General features: G+C 39.6%; 2 protein-coding genes across 2 annotated transcripts; both read left to right on the top strand.

Moving 5' to 3' along the window:
* The first annotated feature begins 62 nt into the window (after nucleotides 1-62).
* gpam (glycerol-3-phosphate acyltransferase, mitochondrial) lies at nucleotides 63-16,902 on the top strand. Its single transcript, XM_026351574.1, has 21 exons — nucleotides 63-260; nucleotides 3,396-3,532; nucleotides 3,668-3,787; nucleotides 4,323-4,396; nucleotides 5,248-5,361; nucleotides 5,574-5,723; nucleotides 6,294-6,393; nucleotides 6,892-7,028; nucleotides 7,774-7,873; nucleotides 9,584-9,796; nucleotides 9,980-10,093; nucleotides 10,285-10,370; nucleotides 10,829-10,941; nucleotides 11,958-12,028; nucleotides 12,499-12,766; nucleotides 12,935-13,092; nucleotides 13,272-13,349; nucleotides 13,524-13,661; nucleotides 13,750-13,939; nucleotides 14,121-14,179; nucleotides 14,366-16,902. The coding sequence occupies exons 2-21, from the start codon at nucleotides 3,449-3,451 to the stop codon at nucleotides 14,480-14,482; spliced, it is 2,484 nt and encodes an 827-aa protein (XP_026207359.1). The 5' UTR covers nucleotides 63-260; nucleotides 3,396-3,448; the 3' UTR covers nucleotides 14,483-16,902.
* On the top strand, nucleotides 16,119-21,018 carry LOC113156634 (FERM domain-containing protein 6-like). Its single transcript, XM_026351873.1, has 14 exons — nucleotides 16,119-16,124; nucleotides 17,372-17,497; nucleotides 18,004-18,094; nucleotides 18,292-18,371; nucleotides 18,498-18,556; nucleotides 18,739-18,955; nucleotides 19,030-19,185; nucleotides 19,330-19,395; nucleotides 19,505-19,573; nucleotides 19,689-19,863; nucleotides 20,157-20,369; nucleotides 20,453-20,584; nucleotides 20,679-20,701; nucleotides 20,787-21,018. Exons 1-14 carry the CDS (start codon nucleotides 16,119-16,121, stop codon nucleotides 20,826-20,828), a joined length of 1,455 nt encoding a protein of 484 aa, XP_026207658.1. The 3' UTR covers nucleotides 20,829-21,018.
* The last annotated feature ends 876 nt before the right edge of the window (nucleotides 21,019-21,894 follow it).

Genomic DNA, 21,894 nt, shown 5'->3' with positions numbered 1-21,894 from the left:
TATGGACGCGTGTCCAGATCCTGGATGTACGCCGGCACAGAGCCGCCCTCTCCCGGCTGCGGGGTGAACTGCACCGCCGGGCCATCGCTCGTCGCTGTATCAAAACAGCAGCGGTCCGGTCAGTCGGAGCCGTCCGGTCTACTGAGGAGAGGCGGGCGAGTGTGAGGAGACCCAGGGCCACTGAAATAGTCTACGACTGGATGCGGTTTCATCGACGAGTGTGTGTTTGAGATATGAATCAGAGTAACACATTAGTCAAGGTGAGTGAGATATGGTTCGTAGCGAGCTAGCTAACGAAGCTAACTGCAAAGCTACTGCTTAGTTAACTGTAGCTGATGCATCGCTTTCTATTGGCACATTTCTAGTCAGAATAAATTCATCCACACTTATTGTCTCGGCACCATTCATACATTAGTGACTGGTAAACGTTACATCACGCCAGGGTGGATTTTAAAGGTATAATTTGACGTTAGCCGGTTAACTTTACGTTGACATTGAGCTAAAGAGGACCCCTAACAGTACTGTAACGTTACATGTCACCTTGACTTTCCATGTCCGCTCAGGAGTCAGGTTAATGCAGCGGTAACCGCATGTTCATTTGCGTATTTACCGTCAGGACACACTGGCCCCATTCTCGGGAGTGTCGTGAACCCAAACGTCAGAGCTGCTGCATGTGGCTCGGTAGCATGCCATGCAGTGTGTGTCAGAGAGACGGTGGCAGAAACGGATCAGACGGGGTTTAATCATCCAACACGAACCTAAACGTGCAGCCACTGGAGCCATTCGTGAGGAGAAGATGCCGGTTTTATTGCAACAAAAACGGAGCTGGCTTGTAGGCTAGTCATGCTGGACCCACAAGCTGCACGGTTTGTGCCATTGTTGTCTGCACGGCTCACGTTATCCGCACATCCCATCTGTCACAGAGAGACCTCTCCTGTTTGACCTGCTTGTTGCAGACAGTTCGAGGCGTGTGAGACGGTTTAACCCAGTCATATGCACACACCTTTTAATGGCATCTTAAAGAGAGATGAAATATGACAGCTGTGTCCCCTAGTACTGTTAATCTCTAATTGAGTCTCTTAATTGAGACCATCTAGGTTTGCGTTGCTGACACAGATTCCTAGATTAGACCTACACACTGATTAACAATGACCTAAATAATAAGATTGGTTTCACAATCATATATTGTATTTTGAACTATCAGAAGACAACAAAGTACGGCCTCATTATTTGGCCTCACAGAATAGGTTCACCGTTTTCAAACGTGTGTCCATATGAACAATAAAACATGTTTTGCTTTTAAATGTGACTAATTTGGAAAGTGGAAGCTGGATATTGGCTTCAGATACATTTCTAATACAGTTTTCTCAGAGGAACTGTGTTTTTACATAGGTCTTCATCAGATTAATGATTGTTTGATTGTTCATATTTGCACCTGACTATAATATTAGAAAGCAAACTTGTTTGCCTGTCTTTTAATGTTTTGTTGCGGCTGCCCTCACCTGTTACCTAAGCCCCACCACTCCTCATTCTTCAACTTTTTCTGTTTTGTTTGCGACAAAGTCACGCCATCAAGTGGAGTGCTCTCTGTCACTGACCCATTTCAACACCCACTTTCCCTCATCAGTGTGCGGATCACCTACTACCACCTCAACACGTCAGTGTCAGAGTGCATTCATCCACTGTTGGAAACAAATTAAACAGGAGCATTTTTGCCAAGAGGCCTGCATCTCCCATACGTATTATTTACAGAAAGATGGAGCAAAACTGTCACATAAGTGACACCCATACTATGTTTGCTATGAGAGCATTCATTCATGAAATGACTCGCTAACCTATTTCCAAAATAATGAGAAGTACCACGTATCAGTGTTAAATATAACCATTCACATTTCATCATCAGTATTTAAAAAAATAATAACTTTATGATGCAAACTTCTCAAAACTATGAATGTTGCAATTACTTTTAAATTAATTGTCTTTCCAGTGCTACACATTGCTCTAAACAGCTTAAACAACCTTTGCCATGCTAAGTCAGGTTGACTTAGCATGGCTTTGTGAAACCTGAATATGCTTGAATGAAACACAAGAATATATGCAGAATATATTTGAAATTGCTTGAACTAGTGAAGTGTCAAAAACACTCTGGTGAACAACACTTGAGTTAAGCTGTTTATTAATAGCTGAATGATGTTTTTTTTCTTGTTGTTGTTTTTTCTTTAACAGAGAGAGTTTTATTGTCTTTGTGTGAATTTGTGGCCCAGATGCCGCACATTTTCAGTGTAAAAAAGGTTTAGCAAGACAATAACCAACATACCAAAGGGCATGTGTAATATTTATTTTTATTTTCAGATGACATATTGACCTGAAATATTATTTTAGTGTTTTAATCAAACACAATCAAGTGACAACAAGTGTAATTTCACAAAGACTATAATTTATTCTAAATATACAATACATGTTTTCTCTATGAAACATTGAACATATCTCCTCATCCTTTATCACACTTCTGACTCAACATTCAAAATGACCCTAGCCCTGACTCAAGTAGTGTAAACACTACTGGTACTGTAATCTTTTACAATCCACAATCAATTGAACAATTGAGTTGGTGTGTAACACTTAGGTACAATGTCTGATATGATGCATTGTCTCATTTGCATTTTTTACTGTAACGATAATTATGTTTGCCAGTTACTAACCTGTAACAAATATTTACAGAGCTACATTGAATAAAATAGTGACTCATTCCAGTTACCTTTGGAAAGTGGTTGAGGCTTCACAAGATCGATCATAGACTTACACAACTGGAGTGACCTTTAGTCTCGTTGGATTAAGTGTTGCATACTTAAAGGTAAACTGTAAAAATGTTTGCACAATTGAAGAAGGGTATCTATCATTTGAAACCGATTATGAACAACGGCAACAACTGTTTTAGGTTTCAAGATTATTTAAAGATGGGGGAATATTTCTGATCAACACATAAGGAAGTGAAGTTTTTATTTGATGTCTGACTAACCTTGAGTGCCTCTTAAAATGAGGAAGTCTTTGGCCACTTGTGAACACGGGCTTTATGGTATGCTCACTAGCAAAAGTACAACTTAAACAAGTAAAATATACGCTTAAGTGAATAGAGAATAGAAAATGGTGGCCTGGTAGCTCAATGGGTAGAGCATCAGTGTGGGGTGCGTTTCTGGTTCTGTCTCTTGTACCAGGTGTGTCCTTGAGCAAGACACTCCACTCTAGCTTCCCGGGCGCTGTTTGTGGCTGTCCCTCTACGGGGATGGGTTAAATGCAGAGGACAAATTTCTTTGTAACGTGCATGTGGTACAGATGGTCTGGAGTGATGACTGTTTTAAAATATATAATTTAATTTTTTTTCTGTGTCTTGCCAGCTTGCCAGCTAGTGGTGTGTGATCTGGAGGGACAGCAAAAGACAGCTGAGAACATGGAGCTGTCAGATGGCTTGTTGCTGCAAGTCAACAATGGAGAGCAGTGGTGTAACCACTGGAAACATCCCACTGATGACTCTGTAAGCCACAGACCCACATCAACAATTAATCCTTAAAGAACTGGTGTTATTAATCTTGCCTATTCATGTGTTTCATGTTGTTATTTATGTGTTACATCTTCACCCCAATTGATTTTTGTGTGGTTGTGTGTCAAGGACCGCAGCACCAGCCCCTCAGTCCTGCGCAGTGTTGCCAGCACTTGGAAGGAGGGCCTGCTGAACAGAAAGCGGCCCTTTGTAGGCCGCTGCTGTCACTCTTGTACACCACAGAGCTGGGTAATGTTACGCCACTACTAATTAACTCTATAATGAGTTCATTTGCATAGTTAAGTGATAGCAGGACACTATCCTCTTTTTAACATATCATTATTCCAATTCAAAGCTGATAAGGAGCAACAAGATCATCTCCACTGTTTGCGAGCTTTGCAGCAGTTTGGTTGACTTCTTTATATTTATGCAATCAGACTCTAAAAGATGCCACAATTCACACATTTATTTGAAAGCAATATGTGAAGCACCACCTAAAGTTAGAGTGTCATCTGTTTCCTGGACAAAAAAAAGACTAGTGCATTTGAATGTGACAACTCTGTGAACACAATTTCAGCAAAAGAATTACTGTACAAGAAACAGTAAAGCAAAGCAGAATCAGAACCAGTTTGACTTTGTGTATCATCACAAGAATGCACAGGGTTGTTAAGCAGTGGAATGAACCAAGTACTTGTCAAAGGCAAAGAAATAAAAACTACAAGTAGGTTGACGTCTGAAATGTCTTTCTTCTTGTATATAATGATTTTTATTATTATTTTTGCAGGAGAAGCTGTTCAACCCCAGTATTCCATCTCTGGGATTGCGCAACCTCATCTACATCAATGAGACCCACACTAGGTAAACAAAGCAGAACCTACTAGTTATAATACCACTTCCCTTCCAATGTATTTTCACCAAGCAGCCCATTGGCAAGACAAGAGGAACATATTGAACTTATGAAACTACATGTCAAGCTTGTGCACTTTCACATTTGCTTTGGTGTCTTATAACCCTTAAATTAACCCGTTGCAACAAGAGCAAGCGCTGAAAGTCTTCCTGTTCAGTACAATCAATAAGTTACAGGCAGGTGTTGGCCTTCCTGACAACCTGTGTATAATAAATGACTTTAAGTCAAGAGTGGCAGATAGGTGAAACAGTGGAGAGGCGGAGAGATGAATAATTTAAAGTGTTTGCTAGTGGACACCTGGCACATGCATCCAGTGACTGACTTTAGCAGGCAAAACTAAGACACCTTAATACCTCAGCCTGAAATATTATAAACAAGAGCTTGGTGTAAATCTAGACAGCTTGCTTTATTTAAGTGGGCTAAACTCAATATGGATGAGTTGGTATTGTGGAACAAAACTGACCTTGACATGGATGTTTTTAGTTAACACTAATCAAAACAGATTGTGTTGAGAAAACTGTGTCTAATGGATATCTCTCTAATTCCAAGTGTTCAATTGCCAGGAAATGTGGTACCACACACCACATGGTGTAATTTCTCTAGCTGCTAAAATTATACTTTTTATTTTGTGCATTTGAGGAACTTTTGAAAAGTTGTGTTCACAGATATTAAACTAAATATTCTACAAAATGTATTCAACTGCATGTATCAGTAAAAGTTTACACTTGCTATATTTAAGAACGTTAGCTGTTCTTTACGTATCTGTTCTTTTGTAGTAATTGGTGTGTGTGTTTGTGTACAGACAACGGGGCTGGTTGGCACGCAGGCTTAGCTATGTGCTGTTTGTCATGGAGAGAGATGTTAACAAGGACATGTTCACCAGAAACATAGTGGACAATGTGCTCAACAACAGCAGGTAGGAGTCAACGTCGCATGAAACATTTGTAGGAATACGTTTAATCCCATTAAGCATCATAAGCTTTACATCAAGTGAAAACACTGAATAAATTACAGTTGTGGGTAAAGTGTACAAAAGGAAACCAGAAATAAAGCACATCAGTTTTTGGAAAACTCGTGTTTGAAGGCATGAAGATGCATACTCATATGCTCTGCTTTTGTGTATTGCAGTGTGAAGACTGCAATTGTGAATGTAGCCACAGATTTTGACACTGCAGTTATCCAGCCCGGCCAGGAGCAAAAAGCTGTGAATAAAGTGAAGCGAAAAGCCCGGGCCTTCCTCCAGGAGATGGTGGCCAACATTTCACCAGCCTTCATCAGGTACATGTAACCCAAAACAAACAAACACCCATTGATTATGGTGTTATTACCTGGCTAATAAGTTGTGTAAAAAGCCTAACAACTGGTAAACAAGCACAATTTCCCAGAATAGCAAACATTCCACATCTCAGGGAAGCTCTGAAAGTCTCCCATATTTAAAAGCAGTTCCCCTCTTCTCATTGTAAGCAGGCCTACCACATACAGGTGTATACCCATGGTTGTACAGTGTAGCATGAGTGACTATTCCTCATAGCAGCAGCACTAGTGGGATGTTCAGGGACAGTACAGAGTGCAGGTCATCTGTGGTTCCAATTTAAATAATTAAAGTATTTTCATAATCCATTAAATGCTCATGTAAGCTCAGTATATTTGTGTCTCATTTGTCATTAGTACATTTAACAAAAAAACAAAACAACCTCCTGCTCGCTAAAGATCAGCACCAGCCATTAAAACACTTGTATCAAGCACTGCTTAGAAGAACAAACACAAAGAATATACTGGAGACATGTATTTTACTGTAGATAAGTACCCCCAATATGTGTATACTGTATGTATTTTGTTCTTTGTTAGGCTGACAGGATGGGTCCTCTTAAGGCTCTTTAATGGCTTCTTCTGGAGCATACAGATCCACAAGGGCCAGCTGGAAATGGTCAAGAAAGCTGCTACAGAGGTCTGTAAGATATTGATTTAACTGTCACAATAAAATGACAAAGAATAACAGAGCCTTTTGAATTTCCTTATTCAGTTGTCAGCAATGTCAACAATGGATTAATCGTTAACAAGTTGTGAAATATTGTGCTCTGTAGTAAAACTGTTCAACTAATAGTATGATTTATTTTTAAATTGTAGAGCTTCACTTGCTGTACGGACACCATTAGCTAACTAATCCAGAGAGAAATAATAATAATAAAGAAAATAATTTGCTTTTCAGCATAGTTCCACCATAAGCACAGAAAGCTGTGCAGATTCTTTTTTTTTTTTTTTGTGGCTTTGTTTTTTTAAAAACATACTCAACTCTCTCTTGTTAAACTGCAAGAGGCATTGCCTAGTGCTGTAACCAGGTCCTACAGTAACTACTGTGCTTTGCTAAGTGCATTGCTTGTCCTTGTCTGTTTTATCTGCAGTGAGAACTATGTTGTTTTCAAATAATTTATTTTTGTCTTTACAGCAAAATGTGCCCATGGTTTTCCTTCCTGTTCACAAATCCCACATTGACTACCTGCTCATCACCTTAATCCTGTTTTGTCACAATATCAAAGCCCCGCACATCGCCGCTGGGAACAACCTAAGCATCCCTGTACTCAGGTAAAAACCATGTGTCATGTCAGGTTTGATCTATAATGTCTGAGTATACTCCAATAAACTAAAAGATCTATTTGATACCTGAAGAAAGAGGATTACCTTGAAACACATCAGAGAGGAATGACAATGCAGACAAAGCACTGGTTTTAAATTGAGGGAATGCAAATAGGTTCAGAACCTGTTATAGCTTAACCTGCCTCAAATACAATTTGACATCCTAATACTTCAGCTTCTGCTGCACATGAGTTCTGATATATGCTACAAAGGCGTCATTTTGAACAATCTTTATTTTAAACTATAATAACTGCACCTTGAATAAGGTAGGATAAATTACAAAACACGTGCAGTAGTTTCTCTGTAATAAACATTAAACTCAGCTGTAAAATGCAAAACTACTTCATATACATGGTATATGTAATAAAGATGAACTACTGTATATGATCGCTCCCCAGAACTGAAGCGTTTTAAGCTGTGGTTGTAGTGTAGAGCATATATATATTTAAGATCAGCACTAACATTAGTAAATTAGTAGAAATCATAAAGTCAGGAGAATGAGAATTCAAATCATGGCACATTCTCACTCTTTTATCACCTTAATTTTTATTATTGGTATGTAATGCTGCACAATACTGAAAATGGCGTTGACAGACGATATGTGTGTTAGTGCAGATAACTCAAAATAAGAGCTGCTGCTTCAGTGTAGAAAGTTTAGAGTTGAAAGTACTTGATAAAACTTTTTTTTTTTCAGCACTCTCATCCGTAAACTGGGAGGATTCTTCATACGGCGAAAAATGGAGGAGACTGCGACTGGGAAGAAAGACATTTTGTACAGATCTCTCCTGCATGCAGTAAGTCTACAGACAGGCTGGTCTAACATACTGTCACATTTCCCCCTGTAACATATCATTATGTAACTGCAGGTTGTCTTTATGCTTTCATACCCACTCTTTTCATTCCTGAATGATGGAAGGAGCGTGTTCAAAGCTTTTGAAATATGTAATGTTAGCCCAGCTTCTGTGTTTCTAGTTTTATTTTGTTGGCCTGCAGTAACTTTAAGATTTATATTTAGCTGTCACCCTAGCATTTTATCTTCTAAAGAAGTAAAATTACTACTACAATCCTGTAATATCTGCTATAAAGTTAGTTCTTCTCTGTACCAGCCAACATTGATGCAAGTCATGTGCGGTCAATTCAACTCTAAAGGGAGCTTGAATAGTTACTATTTCTAACTTCTAACACCCTTGAGTGCAGTACCATTAATCCTATTATACTGTACTCATACGGTGTCACATGGTGTATAGAAGTGTGGGCTGGTGGTGAAAATTTCCATTTGTAAGTACAGATGGTCACAGCAGGGACTCCTTTTGCTATAGAAGTCTGGGTCAGGCCAGGGTTTGAGCTATTTTTATCCATTTCTACTGTCTAGAAATGTTTTTTAATGTTGTACATTTTTAAAGCAGTGACAATACAACGACATTTCAGGTGCAAATGCTGCTCAATAGACTGCACTAGAAATTAGTGATGCTGCTAAAACTAGAACATTTTATTTAGTTTTACTATTTTCATAATGAGACTTAATAAACTGCTGCTATTAAGAAAACCTGAGGGGAACTAATGTGAATGTTTGTCATTGTAAGCTATTCTGTAGACTCTTAACTATGGTTGCAACTAAAATAGTTGCCTACTAGTATTTACTAGTATTTACTAGTATTTACTAGTATACTGTATTTACTAACTTGTGGCAGTCTATCAGAAGTATGAATTGCTGTTAAATAGTATGTTGGCAGGCTGTGTAAGACAGTTGAGAATAATGAAAGCAACACAGCCTACATATTGTCCCTCTAAGATAAGAGTTATCAGCTAAAGACACAGGCAGCTGACAGAATTGTGACCAACATTTTCTTTCTCATTGTACAACCAGTATTTTACATTACAGCTCACTGCACACGTTTCACTGCTGTAGCTGCTGCTGCTGCTGCTGCTGTGGAAAGTGGATTTAGCAGCATTTTAATTTGGATGGAGATAAGATTTTAATCTGGCACGCTAGTGCCTCTCACAGAAATGTAATTATCTGAACTTTTCCACAGGAAGATGTGCTAGTATTTTAAAAAGCCACAAGCTGTTCTGACTCTGAAAGCTTGATGTCTGTCCTCGTCACAGCTTTTTTCTAAATGCCACAGTTTAGAGTCTATTCCAGGACAGGGTTTCTCAAAAGCCTCATGGCTAGAGACAGCTGTGTACATATTGTGTCCTGTTCGTCGAGATACCAATACACAACATGTTTGCCTCGCTTCGGCATGTGCCCTGTTCTCCACAGTATGTTTGAGGGTCAAGCTGTTGGTGACCATCATTCATTTTTAACTTGCTTTATACAGCAGCTGCACAACTTTCCTGTCCTCCTTGTAATAAAATCAACGTTGTCCTTTAAGATGTCAAAGATTTTGCAGAAAATAACACTTTCACAGAAACTATTATTGCTTTTACATTAGTCTCTCCTCTAATATCATCCACTTTTTTCCCCTATTCTTACCATTTCTGTTGTATCAATGTTCTTTCAGTACACAGAGGAGATGTTGATTCAGCAGCAGTTTTTGGAGATATACCTGGAGGGTACACGCTCCCGAAGCGGTAAACCTTCTGTACCACGCGCCGGCATGCTGTCAATCGTGGTAGATACAATGTGCAATGGTTCCATCTCAGATGTACTGGTTGTGCCAGTTGGCATCTCCTATGATCGCATTATTGAGGGCAACTACAATAGTGAGCAGCTGGTAAGTGCTTGGATGAGTGCTTTTGCTTTCAAAATGAAAATTAAAAGAACAATACAACAGAAAATTAGTTGGCTTATAAAGATGTGACTGAAGGGTGAAATGAGGGAACAAAGGCTTTTCTGCTGATGGTCTGCTTTAACTGTGTAGTCATTTATAACTTTCTGAACTTCTCAAACCATCCAGGGAAAACCCAAGAAGAATGAGAGTTGGTGGGGAATAGCATGTGGAGTGTTCAGGATGATGAGGAAGAACTATGGTTGTGTGAGAGTCGACTTCAACCAGCCCTTCTCCCTAAAGGTGACTGATTGCAGATCCACTACAGATTTTATATAAAAGAAGGACGGCTATCACATATTGTCGGGGGATTAATTAGTGTAGTTATTAAGTCATTATAGTGTGACTCAAACAATTGTCATGTTATATTTTATTGTCATGTCATTAGAAACTCTTACTTTGTATTTGTAACTAACTGTTAATTTTCACTGTAGGAGTACCTGGACACCCAGAGGAGCCGTCATATCCCACCACCAGTGTCCCTGGAGCACACCTTGATGCCCACCATCATTTCTGCACAGTAAGGACAAACGCACACACACTCTCCTTTCTATAAACATCGGTCATGTCCCTCAGTCCCACCTGTAATATTATGGACCCTCATCTGCCTCCTACTACTTCACAGTCTTTTTTCTGACATCTGAGCACAGCAGCTGGGTTAGCTTCAGTTCAGCACTGCCCCTTCATAATTATAAGTTCTGTCCCACCTCATTTAGACTCACATGTTCGTAACTCATCACAGCAATGCCCACTGAAATTGGACACATGCTGCAAATATCATTTCATGATTGGTGTCTTGCTGCATTTATAGTAGTACTGATTCATTCACTGATCATTTAAATAACAAAACCTGTGTTGCTGGTTTTTGATGGTTCGCCATGGTGTTTATGTTGGTTGTTTGGTGACTTAGTGCTTGAGTTGGAACAAATGGTAAATGTGAACTAATTATATTTAATTATATATATTTACTTCTTCCAGGCCTGACGCTCAGCTGTTTGAGGAACCGGAGGAGGAACAGATGAACAGAGAGCTGCCCGATGACATTTCCAGACGACAACTTATCAACAACCTCGCCAAGCATGTCCTCTTCAGTAAGAACTTCACAATCCAAGTTTATTTCTACACCCCAACTGTAACACCAACAAGATCTGTTTGTTAAGCCTTAAAATGTAAAATTTGCAATCAAACCGAATACACGACAGCAGCCACGAACATTACAAACCCATCTCTTTTTGTTCTCACTTGAATGTAATACTGTGTTCAGCTAAATGTGGTTTGGAACTATTTAGCCATTTCTCTCTCTCTAGTATTCCTCTTTTATCTTCTCTATGCACAGGGGTCTCCATTCATCCTGTGTTAAAGGTGCACCTGCTCACTGGAGCAAAGGCAGCTCTCATGAAATACTATCTATCATACCTCTTCAATTAACTGAAATCCAACACAGCACAGCATCAGTCAAATTCAGATCTCTCAGGGTGTTTTGCCCTAGGGTAGCACTACAGAAACCGGTTCCCCCCAGCTTATTCACCCACGTTCTCCTATGCTAGCACTATTTTTGCTTTAACCCTCAGCCAATAACAAAGCCTCCAGCTGGATGGCATGTTGTTTTCAGCCAATAGGATTTAGGGGAGGATAGAGAAGCAGGGGAGGGAAGGAATGCAGAGCCAGTGCTCACAAATGTTTTACATCTCTAACAGTGCTTAAGATGACCAATAGTAACCTTTGTTGTCAGACACACACACACACACAGTCTGTCTAACATGTTACCAATAGAATCAACTATTTTAGATATTTTTAAAGCACTCATTTCTAGTTTTACATAAACACCTGCTGTGCTGCACATTCTGACTGAGTTATTTTGAGCCAAATAAATAAAATGTACAAAATATGTAAAATATTTGTTAGTCATAAGTTAAGTCTTGTTTGTGTCCCTTGTTTTTGGAGATCCAACAGAGCATGTTATCATATTATAGTCCATCTGTCTTCTACTGTGGCATTACATTCCAAAAATAGTTAAGATTGTGAATAGCAGACAGGTTTTGATAGTGTTATCTGTACAGTATGTTGTGTGTTGCTCATGATATCTCCTTTGTATCTTTCCCTGCAGCGGCTAATAAATCATCAGCCATCATGTCTACTCACATTGTAGCCTGTCTGCTGCTGTACAGACACAGACAGGTAGGTCTACCTCCTCTCCTGCTGATCTGTCACTACATCCTCCCTTTTTTTCTGTTTCCTCCTTCTGTTGCAAAAATCTTACACCTCCTCAACTTTTTCTGAAAATATTTCTAGTTGGTTTTCCATTTTGCCCAACATGCTCCCTCTATCACACCAAGGTGACTGTAATGTCATATAGTACTGCATAGTAGTGGTGTTTCTCTCTGTCAGAGATATTGCTCTCCGTGCATCCTCTCTCACCACCTCTGTACATTAGCGGCCTCTGCCCTCTGCAGGCACACTGATGCAAGTGGGTGGAAAACAGTTACTGAAACCGTCTTTCTGTCCTTAAGAAATGGCCAGTGCTGCAGATAATAATACAAGCCCAGACTAGCTTTTGATTGGCTTTGATTAGTTTATGGAGTCGGTTTTGGAGTCAATTTCTGGATTCATGTCTTTTATTTTGTTTTATTAAAACCGCTTTGTTCCAGGGGGTGGTGCTGTCCAAGCTGGTGGAGGACTTTTTCAACATGAAAGAGGAGATCCTGTCACGGGACTTTGACCTTGGCTTTTCAGGGAACTCGGAGGACGTGGTCATGCGCGCCCTACACCTCCTAGGAAACTGCGTCAATGTGACCGGCAGTGCAAATCGCAATGGAGAATTCACAATTGCACCCAGCCAGACTGTACCGGCACTTTTTGAGCTCAACTTTTACAGCAATGGCCTTTTCCATGTGTTCATTTCTGATGCAATCATTGGTACGTTGAGCCGTCAAGTCTTTAGTTCTTGTGTCCTGTCATCTAGCTGCATATAATAATATTGTATCATTAAGGAAAACTGTCACTGAATTCTCCAGTTGTAGACTGGAGAATTCAGTGACATCACAGTTTTTCCTCCACTAAATTTCTTTGATCATTTGTCGCCAGCCTGCAGCATCCTGTCCCTGCAGCGAGAGATGGTTGTGGAATCCGATTCTGATCACCAATCTGGGGCTCCCAGTACCCTCCTGCTCAGTCAGGAAAGACTCATCCGCAAGGCTGCTGGGCTCTCCCACTTCCTTATCAATGAGGTGGCAGTGGCACCTGTAAGTCCCACCCTTTGTCCCCACAGTCTTTAACTGTATGCCCTTGGATAAAAAAGAAATTTTTGTCTCAGTTTGCTACCTTTCGGTGTCTAAAGTTAAATGTAAAAGGCACAGATTGTTCTAGATCAAATCCAAAGTTGTTCTTACACTCTCCCTCTCTGTCTGTCTCTGACCCACAGCCCTGTCAGACTATTTACCAAGTTTTTCATGATGCAGTGACCCGGCTGATCCAGTATGGAGTTCTCTATGTAGCAGAGGTCAGTTACCAGATACAGACCTTACTATAAAAACAAATTATTGTTACTAATGCTGGAAGTGGACTCATAGTGCACAACATGGACAGTGCTGTTAACTATAATAATTGCATCAGTGCAATATATGGTGGGACTTTCCACAATCCAAATGGTTCAATTTATGTGTTTGTTTGTCAGGAGGATCAGGAAGAACTGAGTCCTAGCCCTACAGAGGAACCTTGGCCCAAAAAGTTCCCCGAGCCCCTTTCCTGGAGAAGCGATGAGGAAGACGAGGACAGTGACTTTGGAGAGGAGCAGAGAGATCGCTACCTAAAGGTCTTGTTTAGTAATACTGAATGACAAGTTTTTTTTAATTTAAATCCATCCAGTTCTGACTTTCTCTGTCGGTATTTTTGTTGATCAGGTGAGCGTTTCCACAGAACACCAGGAGTTCTTCGTCTTTCTACAGCAACTGCTCAGCCCAGTACTGGAGGCGTATAGCGGGGCTGCGATCTTCATCCACAGTCTGAGCCAGCCCATGGCCGAGTCCGACTACACACAGGGGCTCTTCAGATACTTGCTCACTCGCACAGAGAGAGGAGTGGCTGCTTATGGTAATACTGCAATAATTCCCCACACACTGAAGCAAAATTCAGTATACATTGAAAAAGAATTATTATGAAATCACAAGAGTGACTGGAACTAATTCAGTAGCTTAGTCAAGTCCACAGTAAGTAGTCCTTTCAAAAAATGGTAATAAACTGATCTAAGCACTTATCTTTTTTCCTTTTTCAGGTGAAAGTGCCACACATTACCTGGTTAAGAACACAGTGAGGACATTCAAAGAACTCGGGGTAAGAGTGTGTGGTAAATTCAAATGGTATAATATCTGAGTATATAAATATAAGTGTATTAACACCTATTTAAGATGTACTTAGTTGGTCTTTATTGAAATAAAGTGTTAATAAAGTAGACTTTGGATGGTGTCTAGTGTTCATTAGCTAAAGTTAAGTTCTTCCTGTTTTGTGATTTGTCTGTAGGTCCTAAAGGAGAGAAGAGAGAACAAGGTGACCACTCTGGAGCTGAGCGGTACCTTTCTACCTCAGGCCAATCGGAACAAACTCCTGCAGTACATCTTAGGTTTCGCACTGCTGTGACCAAGACATCTTTCAGCCCAAGTCAGAGCCCAGGCTCCTTCCAATAAAGGGCTTCTACTGGTTACTTCTAAATACTCCCAGGTGCTACTCTGTGGAAAGCTTTACCAGGAAGTGCCTTCACGTAAAAGTCGCTAACTCTTAGCTGTTAGTTGGAAGAGACTTGAAGCCAGTCTTCCCTTTTTGTTCGATCTACGACTATCCGTTTTAGAACTGTCCAGCTGATAAAACACATCTATTGTTACTTTGATGACGTACCTCTAGGAATTGTCCTCTCTTCGTGAACTTTGCCAGTGAAGCCAAGAGACAGTTTTAAACTTTAAAATATACTCAAGTAGGCTGTTAAAATTAGTAAATAATTTCCAGTAATCTGAACATATTAAGCTGCATTTCATCTATGTGAACTAGAAGAATATGCATAACAACATGCATAACATAAAAATAGAAAATATATTTTTATGCTAAGTCGTTTTGCTCATTTGAAAACAGCTGAATTTTCTTCAGTGCACATCATAGTAGAAACTATGTCAACATGTAGTAGATGAAATTTTGAACATGTACATACATAGGCCACAAGAACAAGTTCTCTCATTTGTAGTGTAGTTAAATATATCCAGTCTGGTGTGATCAAAAGTAAGAATATAGCAACATTAGATAGAAATGTTTACTGACTCATGGGAGATGCAAAATGTGCACACAACCAATTTTTCATTTGCAAGAATATCTGTATAAATCTAATCCTCCATACAAACATTTAAGGTACATTATTCTGCACAATTACAGGTTTAAACTCTCTAATCTAAAAAGGAACAGACATTTAAAAATATCTACTTGAGAAATATAAAATGTGGTGAAGCCTAAAATCCCAAACGTCAACAGTTAAGTGCATTCAAACCACAAATATCTAAGTGCATTCAGTTACACTTTTCATCATGGGTTATGAGGTTGATCTTTGTGTTTACGTAACACCTCTTCACTTTCCATTGAATGTTCAATAGCTTAACACCTAAAATACCTAGTACTAGTCATCACATCCAGTTGCATTCAGATGCTTTTCAGAAGCTCGCTGGTCATGCCTTTCAGGGAAAGCAGACATTTAGAATTACCACCTTTTTGTACTCTGAACACAGTGTATAAAAGCCTTTATATCATCACTTCTGAGAGCGATTTGAGCTGGACTCTGTCCATTGTGAATTAAAGGTCCACTCTTTAAATGTTGGCTACTTGTGAGAGGAAAATAGTGTCTCTGTACTGTCAAGAAACTCTTGAAGAAACTTGTTTACTTTAAATACAGAACTCTGAGTTAAGGTTCAGAACACAAATAATACAGTCATCCTTAACGGTCAGTTTACTCTTATTCTGTTACAATATTAATGTATTTACTTTAGTCTTTTAGCACCACTGTACTTTAAACAAACCAACCGCCTGTACATAGTTGGTATTTTCCGTTTTAATTTTAGAAAGCATGTGTCAGAAAAATCGTGTCAGACAGTTTGGGAACAAAAACTAAGTAAAGATAAGATAATGCAAAAAAAAAAGAGACTGAAATTCAAAAATGGTAGTGAAACCTGAATCCAGCATAAAGTTTCGACATCCAGCGTAATGTTGGTGTGTAGATGCACATGATGCTGGGAAAAAGATGAAGGTGTGTGTTTGGAAGGGTGAGACAGAGAGGTTTGAATCGGCGTCATTGTCGGATGGATTGCCAACCCTGTTCTGACCCAGACTGATAATGTGAAAACGGTGTGATTAGTGAATGACACCCTACAGCATGTTGAAGAACAGAAAAGTATGTTATCTCAATGGGCAATATAATTAGTGCGCAAAACAGTTTGTCCATGGTGCTCGGTTAGAGCATCTTGACATTTAAAGCATTTCTGAGCCCTTGATCATTGTATGTCCTCGCTCTGAGGGACCCATCCGCCAAGATAAAACCACTAAATGTACTGTACTGCATGTTTCCTCTGGTCGCCTTTAGTCATCGACGCTTCAATGTGAACTCTACTTAGCCTGAAAATTGTATTTGCGCGTGGGTTATGCTCAAAAGCAAGATAGTTGTTGATGTAAGATAAAATTGGTTACCTCCTGAATGTATTTCATCTGTTTCTCAAAAGGTCAATGTAATATTGTAAAATACTTTGGAGTCGGTACAGATATGATACACTTTTTATGAACTGCACGTGGGGGTTGTTGAGACTCATCGCTATTGAAGCTGCGGTAACAACATCCCACTACAACTTTGTAGAATAAAAAAAAAAAAAAACAAGCCTGTACTTGGGAAGCAGGTGCCATTTTAATGCACTGTAGTGTTCTCTGAGTTTGTTTTTGTTTTTTGTGCATGTTAAAGATTATCATGTGTGGGAATCTTAAACTGTAGATTGTAACTTCAAAAAGAAAAAGAGAAAAAAAAAAAAGAAACTGAACAGCGAACTTGTGGTTACTATAAGGAGACTCACCAGCTACTAAAAAGTCACTGTTTTGGTTCTTGCTCTTAGAGCAAAGCACAACTGGCATTAATAAATGTTGTTTTTAAATAAATTAATGATAGATTAACAATGGTCTCTTGTCTTGTCTTTGTTTGGAGGGTATAAAGGGGTAAATGTTTTGATATCTCATCCTCAGATGACCATCTTTAACATTACAGATGATGTATTCTGTCCTGTCGCCTGGATTTTCAGCTTCACCTTTAAAAAATATTTGGGTATAGATCTGAATTTGTAAAACTAGACTTGAATATATTGAGTGATAATTAGTTATAAATACCTCATTCATTTCTATGTGGGGGCGAGCCAGATGTTTAACACAGCTAAGAAATAAAATAAACTAACTACAGGAGTCATCAGAAGTCATTAAGTGAGGCGGAAAGCTGCCTTGTTTTGTTAAACCTAGTAGGGACAGGAGGAGAATATATATGCAGGGCTGAGACGTCCAGAAGCTAATGTGGCCGTGAAGATGAAACAGAGAAGACAAGTGTGCATCCTTCTACCCAACAAGCAGCATCTGGACTGCACTGTCACCGTAAGTGGATTTTAATGTTGTTTTATTGTTTTTAATGTACTTATTTGTCTTATTCTAAATCCCTTTGGGAAAAAACATAGTGTAAATTACTTTTTAATAGCACAATCTAATGATACAATCACCAGTGATTGTGGTTTAATCAATATAGTTTTTAAAAGAATTATACAAAATATTCAGTGTATTGTCACCGATAGGACTATTGTGAGATTTCATTATCTTAAATGTTAAGAAACTTTCAGTGTTATTTAAATTTAGAATTTTAGCATAGTTTAAAAGCTTTCTGAAATATTACTAATTCATAAAATGATGAAAGAGTTGAAATGTACAGTGGAAAGTGCAGATAAAATATATAGAATGATCAACTGAATTACTGAGAGGAGTTTATTACATTCAAATACATATTCCCCAAACAAGAAATCTGTGAAGTTGCCCTTTAAATAACAAAGACCATATGTCATAGGATGGACTGAATATGTCATGCAGCTCTATTACTTTGTGTCTTTCAGGTGAAAGCCTGTGGCCAGGAGGTGCTGAACAGTGTGTTGAAGCAACTTGGTGTCAGCGAGCTTCAAGTGTTTGGTCTGGCTGTTCTCAGAGGTCAGTGAGTGTCTGTGTGGGAGTTCAGGACGTGTTTTTACTTCATTTATTGTGGCATGCTGGACTCTAGGGAGGGTGCTGTTCATGAACAAGAACATAACGAAAAGAGAATGATGTCTCGTTCTCTTACATGCCCATGAAGTTAAATGACACTGGTTTCATTTTGGTTAATTGGATTTATAAACTGTTTTGTTTAGATAATGAATACCTCTTCCTCGATTTGGATCAAAAACTGAGCAAGTACTTTGGCAAAAGGTGGAGCAGAGGAACCGCATCAGTGAGTTGTTTGATCTGATGTTTTTGTAGTGTAGAATTTGCTCACAGCAGAAACAAATTGCATTGTTTATTTCAGTTTTTTGCTGCAGTCATTTATATTTCTGAATTTCTTCTCTCTTTTTTTCAGGTACCTTTCATTGTATTTCTGAGAATCCAGTACTATGCAGAGAGTGGGCAGCTAATATTGTAAGCTGCTCTCCCATCAGCATATATTCCTGAAAAATATTCGTCTATCTTTCTGCACATATGGAAACCAAGAATGTTGCGCCCTCTGCACGTGCCGCTGTGTAAATGATTGTGTCTAAGCCTCTCAGTCTGATTATTATGATAAAACTTGTGTGATTAGGTGTCTTCTTTGCTGGTTTCAGGAGCAGCAAAGTGCAGCAGCTCTACTACACTGAGCTCAGGCAGAAGGTGCTGCGTTCACAGAGCCACCACCAGGAAGCCCTGTACTTCCAGCTGGCAGCTTTTGCACTCCAAGCTGAAGTCGGAGATTTGGAGCAGAGAGAGGGGAGTGATGAAGAGGAAAGACTGGAGAGAAAACACAGGCATTACTTTCTACCCGAAGATTATTTCCCCTCTTGGGTAAAAAGTGTGGTACCATTAGTGCTAAGCTCGTTTCTATTTGTGCATTTAAGTAACCTGCTTGTGATTTTTAGCTGATAAAGCGCCGTGGACGGGACTATCTGCTCCAGCACTGTCCAGTCTTGCATGGCGAGCTGAGAGGTGCAACCCGTAGCCAAGCCGTCCTACAGTTCATAAAAGAGACCAGCAGCCTGCAGGATGGACCAGTCACCTTCTACAGGATGAGACAGGTCACAACTGACAAGAATATGATCTGATTTATTACCTGTTTGATCCTGTTATGGCTCTTAATTCATTAAACTGAATAATTCTTCCTGTTACATCTGTTTCACAAACCTTTATATTTTAATTACTGTACATTATTTTATGTGCAGGAGAGAAAAGGGAGGAAAAGTTCTATCCTTTTTGGTGTGACATTGAAAGGAGTCTGTATTAATCAGGTGGGTCTTCATTCTTGGAGGTGTAACTTAACATTCAGGAACTTTTTTAAATCAAGTTGCTCCTGAACTTGCACATATTAAAATGTGCCCTGACTGGATCTTTCTCCAGGAGGTGGAAGGGAAACTGTGTCTATTGTTTGATTTTTCCTGGTCTGATGTCGACCGCTTGACTTTCCAGGTTAGTTTTAATGACACCATGCACAGCTGAACTTAAAGGCTGACACTTACACAATGCTCAAAACTCTTCATCTGCGTTCCTTTTCCTTATCCTTAACATTTCTCTTGCTCTCCAGGGAAGCAGGTTTGAAGTCACTGCAGTGGGCTCCCTGTGTGTCCCCAAGCTGGTGTATTACACTCATTCAGCTTTCCACTCCAAACATGTCCTGAAGCATCTCAGGGACAGTCACCGGCTCCACATCGACACCAGGGATGCAGTGAACTACATCCAACAGCTGGAAGACATGCAGGGTCAGTAGGGTCATACTCTGCTACAAGGAAGAGAATAGCTTTTATATTCAAATCCCAAAAGGTTGTCACTTGAAAATGTAAGTTAGAGCAGTCTAAAAAAAATAATTTGTAGTACTTTTAATAAAACAACATAACGTTTCTTTTTAGTATCTAGTACCATCATGAAATCAAGATCTAACATTGTGGTTATAGTTCCACAGAGATACTGCCCCTTGCAATCACTTAAAACAAGCAAACTTTAATAATGTTGTGCCTTTAAACCAGCGGCTTACAGTATCATCATCTCTCTGCAGCTAGTCAGTGCCACAAAGAGGCCTACATCTGTGACACAGCAAACTTGAGACAGAGACTTCAAAGCAGCAGCCTCACATCCTCCATGTCTGACTGCAGCGCTGCAGTGGAAACAAGCCTAGCCTGGTCCAAAGAGGAAGAAGAGGATGAGGAGGAAGATGCGATAGGTCAGCTAAGAAGACAAAATATGTTCCCTGATGTGGCAGATCTCCACGGTCAGTTATTTCACAACTCACATAAGATCATTTTATAAACCTACGGTATGACACATTAAACATCTGTGTGTTTACTATTCCAGAGCTTGAGTTGTGTGTGGATGAACCAGAGGAGACTTTTGTTGACAACCCAGCTGAAGTTCCCTGGCTGGCTGAGCTGCTCCGTGGTGCATCTGTGAACGGACACTTGGTGTTAACCTCCTCTGACTGGGCAGGTTAGTGGAAACACATAAAGACGTATCTACAATAAGCTCACGTGCTTTGCACTTCATGTGCACCACATAATTTGATGTCCTCTTTTCTGATCAGCTGTGACCATGGAAATGAAACAGGTGAGCAAACTGCAGATCTCTCTCACTGATGATTTCCAGCACAGACTCCATCAAAGGTGTCAGTGTTTTCTCTGATCTTGTGCAGGTTCTGAGGACCAGAGCTGATGAAGGGCTTTCTGTGGACTAGAGTACAGCCGGAGGCAAAATGAACTCATTACATGTTCTGCAGCTCCAGACGAGGCCCCCCATCACCACCCTGATGCTAATATTGTCCTTCAAAGGACTAAATTTAACTTTCCTTAAATTTGCCAAATAATTCATAGTAGTCCAAATGTATCGTGTAAACAGATTTACTTACTCTTATTGTTAGTATTGCTTGTGAGTCCATTTAAACAATATTCTGTGAACACAAAGATAAATCATCATTAATATTAAAAAAGCAATTAACTTACATATGTCAGATCTTTTTTTCTCACTTTAAGTCACACACTCTAGTATTTTATTAGACCGCCTTTAGCTTTGATTGTGGCACACATTCACCGTGACATTGTTCCGATAAACTTCTGCAATGTCACATTTATTCCCATCCATTGCATTAATTAGTTGCGTTGTGCAAAGTCTTCCACATCCCAAAGATTCTCAATGGGGTTAAAGTTTGGACTCTGTGGTGGCCAATCCATGTGTGAAAATGATGCATCATGCTCCCTGATCCACTCTTTTACAATGTGAGTCTGATGAATCCTGACATTAGCATCTTGGAATATGTTCGTGACATCACGGAAGAAAAAACTGTTGATGACCTTGTCATTAAGTATATTCAGGTAGTCAGCTGACTTCGTTCTTTGGACACATAACGTTGCTGAACTTACACCTGACCAACTGCAGCAACCCCAGATCATAGCACTGCCCCCACGGGCTTGTACAGTAGACACTAGGCATGATGGGTGCATCACTTCACCTGCCCCTCTTCTGATGCTCTCATCACTCTGGAACAGGGTAAATCTGGACTCATCAGACAAAATGACCTTCTTTCATTTGGCTTTTCTAAACCCACTTTTAGTAGTTTCATCAGTCTCCTTTGTTTAATTCATGCTAGTAATTTGACCCTTCGTACACAGATTAACTTCTTTTCCACGAGCACAGGATGTGTCTTCAGACATGGTTGTTTAAGAAATGAGAAGCTGCTCACTGCATCAGTTTGGGTTAAATAACTTGTTGACAGCTGAAACATAATCATCCATGCAGTAATTATC

This window comes from Anabas testudineus, chromosome 19 (genome assembly GCF_900324465.2).
Source record: "Anabas testudineus chromosome 19, fAnaTes1.2, whole genome shotgun sequence".
NCBI lineage: Eukaryota > Metazoa > Chordata > Actinopteri > Anabantiformes > Anabantidae > Anabas > Anabas testudineus.
The sequence above is the reverse complement of the archived record's forward strand: the minus strand, read 5'-3'. Positions and strand labels throughout refer to the sequence as shown.

What these genes read in the sequence shown, in the direction of transcription:
- gpam (XM_026351574.1), top strand. Translation starts at nt 3,449, where the DNA reads ATGGAGCTGTCAGATGGCTTGTTGCTGCAAGTCAACAATGGAGAGCAG. An exon ending in AACATCCCACTGATGACTCT is followed by an intron (nt 3,533 to 3,667) that starts GTAAGCCACAGA and finishes TTGTGTGTCAAG; the next exon opens with GACCGCAGCACCAGCCCCTC. An exon ending in GAGAGGAGTGGCTGCTTATG is followed by an intron (nt 13,940 to 14,120) that starts GTAATACTGCAA and finishes TTCCTTTTTCAG; the next exon opens with GTGAAAGTGCCACACATTAC.
- LOC113156634 (XM_026351873.1), top strand. An exon ending in GGAGCAGAGGAACCGCATCA is followed by an intron (nt 18,372 to 18,497) that starts GTGAGTTGTTTG and finishes TCTTTTTTTCAG; the next exon opens with GTACCTTTCATTGTATTTCT. An exon ending in AACCTCCTCTGACTGGGCAG is followed by an intron (nt 20,585 to 20,678) that starts GTTAGTGGAAAC and finishes TTTTCTGATCAG; the next exon opens with CTGTGACCATGGAAATGAAA.